The sequence below is a fragment of the Pelecanus crispus genome, chromosome 6 (assembly GCF_030463565.1).
Source record: "Pelecanus crispus isolate bPelCri1 chromosome 6, bPelCri1.pri, whole genome shotgun sequence".
Classification (NCBI taxonomy): domain Eukaryota; kingdom Metazoa; phylum Chordata; class Aves; order Pelecaniformes; family Pelecanidae; genus Pelecanus; species Pelecanus crispus.
Window position 1 is genome coordinate 16,524,448 of NC_134648.1, and position 5,150 is coordinate 16,529,597.

A 5,150-nucleotide genomic window follows, 5' to 3' on the forward strand; every position below is an offset into this window, starting at 1 on the left:
ATGTTTTCTCACTGCTAAGAATGAGGACTTTTCTACACCAAATGATAGCACTGATGCCTTCAGAACCTTCCTACAGAGAATGGGGGCGGTCAGCATAAGTACAACTTCGAGAACAATTTCAGATATTTGTGTTCCCAAATACTTTGTAAATGACCAAATGAAAGGATCCTCACAAAGAAGTAATATCCCTAGAACAAAATAAATACACTTATTCTTCCTTGCTCTGCCCCTGAAATGCTCCTGAATATTTTAAATGCGGAAAGAATAGAAGACTTTAAAATTACAAGAATCCTGAGATTCAAAATCATCAACACTTTGATTGAAATAATTCACTATGGTGATTTTAATAGTACAAATCCTGCCTTCCTCATAATATTATGATGCCTATTTATTGCAAGACTTCAGAAAATTAGGCAGATTCTTGTAAAAGAAGTGACGTAAAAGGTGGTCCTGAAAGCAGCCCAGCAAATGCAAGCTGTTTCCTCATGTCTTTCCCCTCCCAGCTCACAGTGAACAAAGAGAATTTTCTACCTCTCCATAGCACAGATTTCCCTGAGGGAAAAAAAGGCTTGCATCGGTTCCTGAAAATAGTTGCATGGTAGTGCTACTGAAATCACTTCACATTTAGATCAAATCTTGACAAGAGCTTTAAAATGCTACCACAGCTGAAGAGGTTTTATGCGAGAACCTTAAGGCGTATCTTACACATTGAAATAAGGCACTAAGGAGGCTAAGGAGAAGCCAACAATTTCAAGACACCGGAAAGCTAACTCTAATATTTTATCTATGACTCTTGTAAGAACAGAGCAGTAGTATTGTGATAGATGATAAAGAACAATGAACTTTCAAAGGAACAAAGGTGTCTAGGAGATGCAAATAGCTCTACTGTAAGTGCCCTTCCGATGGGCGATGGAATGGAGGCAGTAAAAGGGAAAGCTGGAAAATAATGTGACAATTAGACTCAGTCCTATAGAAGAAATCTAATCATCAAAGGCATATTATCATGCCCTATTTTAAAAACCAGGATTTTTTATGATTACGAATGCAAAATACGCCTTTCTGAATCTTCTTTGCTGATTACTTGTTAATGCCAGTTTGTCTGTCTTTTCATTGCAAAACACATACCACATTTTTACAGCTGTTCACAGAATAGTACTGGTGTATTGGGAATTTGGAAACTGAACAGACATTTATTCTCTTAACTGGCAATCTGATAATGCTAATACAGGTCTTCATAAAACTCAAACACATAAATATGGAAAATACAACTACTATTTTATCATTTTAAAGCAACCATTGATTTTACCCAAACATTATTTCTTTTTATTATAGATGCCTGAAAATATTCAATATGGAAGTTTTGTCACACTTTTGAATGAGTTTGTCATATTGTTACACTGACAAGGCATCAAAAATTTGCCATATTATTGCCAACACAAAGTACTTCAGGTGTCTGTCATGAACTACATCACATACGAGAACTTGATACTAGAAGCTCTTTGAATAATTAAGTTCGAAAGTGACTTTGAAAGTAACTCTGCACATCTTGTGTAGCCAGGTGTTGGATCAGTTCTGTAGTGCTTATTTAGGATTTATTTGGACAACATTATCTTTTTTTACTTGAGCGGCAGTTTGCCCTGTCAATAGCGCACTGTAGTTAATACTGCTTCTATCTCCTAATAACCCTGCACAGAAATAAAATTGATGCTTTTACTAATATCCCCAGATAGAGGATTTGCAGGAGTGTGCTAAGGGGAATTGCTCCTGTTGTCACTGTGGAACTGAGGGGGTGAACATGGCTCCTTCGTGTTTGCTGGTAAATGCCAGATGTTGAATTCAGCTAAAAACCAGGGCAGGCACGGCACCAGCTGTGTAGGGAGGTCAGGATATAAATGAAAAGGGAATCGTTTCCTCAGCAGGAGTATGTTTTGTGGTACAGCATCCCAGAAGTGACCACGCTGTCTTACACATCACTCCTTTCCCTAAGCACAAAAACCTCTGCTTCTCTTACAAAAGGGAAAGGAGTGAAAGGTATTGCCTACTGCATGCAGATATAATTTCAGCATTCAGCATTGCGCTTTCATTTAAAATGTCTAATTCTATTTATATTCCCTGATTATCTAACAGAATTCACTCTGACCTAAGGGAGAGATTAATTTTTCTGCCGGGTATCCTATTGCCATGTGGCTCCGTGTGTGGGAGATATTGCTTCTCTTCATTTAGTCAGCTAGAACACAGAATTTTTCCTATTTATATTTAATTTCAGTTGTATACTATCCGCTACTCTTTTTAAAGGCAAAGCATTGCTTACTATCAGAAATGTAGAGTCCAAAAAGGTATTCCTGAATGTTTTATTTCAGAAGTGTAAAGGGTTTTAAAATAAACAAAAGTAAATACTCAAATACATTTCATATTGCATGTGGTAGGAGTGGCTCCATACAATACAATATGGATGAAGCAAATCTGGCAGTTAATTTCTTTGAGAAATAGAGTATAATACATAGACACTTCCAGATCTGGTCTTGTGTCATACATAACATTGCCTGACCTTTTTGTTATAATTTAAATCCGGCCTACTTTATTAATTATTAATATTTTAGTTTGCTATATTGATTGTTCAAGTTAGGAAAAAACCCAGTTAAAAACTACTGACTTTAGAACACCTTAAGTACTGCAATCTCTGGAGATAAATATACATTTATTTTTTGAGAAAATATGTCATTACCTGCAGATTAATCAATGCAAAATGATCGTGCAATTAAATAGGACCGTCTCAATTAAAATTTAAAGCTGCAGACCATGATTTTCCTACTCCCAGTGCTGCTTGAAATCTCTCACACCTTTAAAAAAATATAATTAGCTTTAGATTTATCCCACAATAAATAACAGCAGAACATACCTTGTGCTACCAACCTGAATTTAAAAAAAAGTAAGAGGCCACCTCAGTGTTTTTAGATTATGAGATCTTTCAGACACAAAGCCCTAACAGAGTTTCCCAGTCAAAAGGCATCAGGAAGGCTCATCGCTTAGGGTAAACTTGGGCTTTAGCTTGACAGACCTCTTCCTTATTGTGCCTTTAGGGGACAATGGCATGGTGTCCATAATGCTCTTATCCTCCTCCAGCTGCCTAGCAGTGCACGAAGGGGTGGGCACTTTCACCGTGTTGCCAAATTTAGAGTAGTCCACGGAGTATCGCCCATCTTCCTCTGCCACGATGGGCACAAACCTTTGGCCCCAGAGGATTTCATCCGCCAGGTAGGAGGTTCTGGCTTGAGTGGTGATGCCTGTGGTCTCCACCACCCCTTCCAAGATCACGATGATCTCCAGGTCCTCATGGTGGTGAAGGTTCAGGGGGGAGATGTCGTAGAGGGGGCTGTTCTTGTCTATCACGTGGTAGATGATGAGTGGGGAGACGAGGAAGATGCTGTTGCCCCCCACCGGGTTCTCCATCTGGATGTCGATCTGGTTGAGGGGCACCACCTCCCCCTCCAGGCTGGCAGTCTTCTTCACCACCTGCATGCGGATGGTGGCGCTGATGATCATGCTCTTCCGGAGGTCACCCACCCGCAGCATGAAGCAGAGCTTGCCCTCCCGCAGGGCGATGACCGCGTGCTTGCTGAAGATGAGGGTCTCGGCCCGGCGGTGGGCCTGTGAGGTCTTCATGAAGATGCAGCCCAGCATGATGGCGTTGATCACCAGCCCCACGATGTTCTGCACGATCAGCACCAGGATGGCGGCCGGGCACTCTTCCGTCACCATGCGTCCCCCGAAGCCGATCGTCACCTGCACCTCGATGGAGAAGAGGAAGGCGGAGGTAAAGGAGTGGATGCTGGTCACGCAGGGCACAAAGCTGGCTGAGGCCCCCACCGCCCCCTCTCCAGGGTCGCGCTGCAGCCGGGTGCTGTGGTCCAGGTCTCCGTGGGCGAAGGCGATGAGCCACCAGACCATGCCGAAGAGCAGCCAGCTGCAGAGGAAGGACATGGTGAAGATGAGCAGCGTGTGGGGCCACTTGAGGTCCACCAGGGTGGTGAAGACGTCCTGGAGGAAGCGTCCCTGCTCCCGGATGTTTTTATGGGCCACGTTGCAGGCACCGTTCTTCCCCACGAAACGCGCCCGCCGCTCCCGGGCGCGGTACCGGGCGTGATCCGGCACATCCTCCGCCAGCCGGGTCAGCACGTACTCCTCGGGGATGATCCCCTTCCTCGACAGCATGGCTCCCCGCCGCCGCTCCGCCGCTCAGCGCCGCCCCATGCAGCCGCCGCTCCGCCGGGGGCGGGAGAGTGGCGGCGGGGGGGGGGACGGGGGACGGGACACGGCCGCGCCGCGGGGGCCGAGCGGGCGCACGGCGCCGCCGCAGCCCCCGCCGTAGCCGGCACCGGCAGCGCGGCGGCGGCGGGGTCCGCGGCGGCCACCAGGAGGCGCGGCCGAGGCCGGGAGCCGCCGAGCCCGGCCCCACACGCCGGTTCCGGCGTGTGGGGCCGGGCTCGGCGGCTCCCGGCTGTCTTGCGATCCCCCGAGCCGGTACCGGCGCCTCGGCGTAGGCCGAAACGAATGGGACGAAGGCCTGAGGCGTTCCGCGCGCGCGCGTGCGTGTGGAGGAGCCGCGCGCGCCTCCGCGTGAAGCGGTCGTTGGGCAACGGGCGCAACGGAAGGCGCTTAAAAAAAAAAAAAAAACCAAAACCGTTGGGCGCCGCTCCTCAACGTCGCCCTGTGGGAAGGGAAGGGGGGGGGCGGGGGGAGCCGAGCCCCCCCGGCTTGCTCCCCGGTGAGCGCTGGGTGCGTGTCTTTACCTTTTTACCTCAGTTTTGGGGTTTTATTGCCTGAGGGACGGGGCGCTCGGGCTTGGGGACGAGGTGGTGTGAGCGATCGCCTTTCCCCAGAGCCGATTTCTGTAAATATTTGTTCGAGGATGGATTTGCTGCCAGTACCTGGCTTCCATTACCAGCTGCTACTTCGCAGGACGGTGTGGTTTCAGGTTAGGCAATTATTCCATGAAATAGAAAAGAAAATGGTGCTGGGGGTTTTTTTAAAGGAAATCTTTAATGCAAAAAAAAAAAAAAAAAATCCTGAAATTCAGCGGCGTGTCTTTCTGTAAGTAGGAGGAAGGCATTCATCTAGTGAATCAGGCAGGCAGTGGTGGGATATTTGCT

At 47.1% G+C, this 5,150-nt stretch overlaps 1 protein-coding gene across 1 annotated transcript; it reads right to left on the minus strand.

Moving 5' to 3' along the window:
• Nucleotides 1-3,009: 3,009 nt before the first annotated feature.
• KCNJ11 (potassium inwardly rectifying channel subfamily J member 11) lies at nucleotides 3,010-4,212 on the minus strand. Its single transcript, XM_009485832.2, has one exon. The coding sequence runs from the start codon at nucleotides 4,210-4,212 to the stop codon at nucleotides 3,010-3,012; it is 1,203 nt and encodes a 400-aa protein (XP_009484107.2).
• Between the last annotated feature and the right edge of the window lie 938 nt (nucleotides 4,213-5,150).

What these genes read in the sequence shown, in the direction of transcription:
- KCNJ11 (XM_009485832.2), bottom strand. Translation starts at nt 4,212, where the DNA reads ATGCTGTCGAGGAAGGGGATCATCCCCGAGGAGTACGTGCTGACCCGG.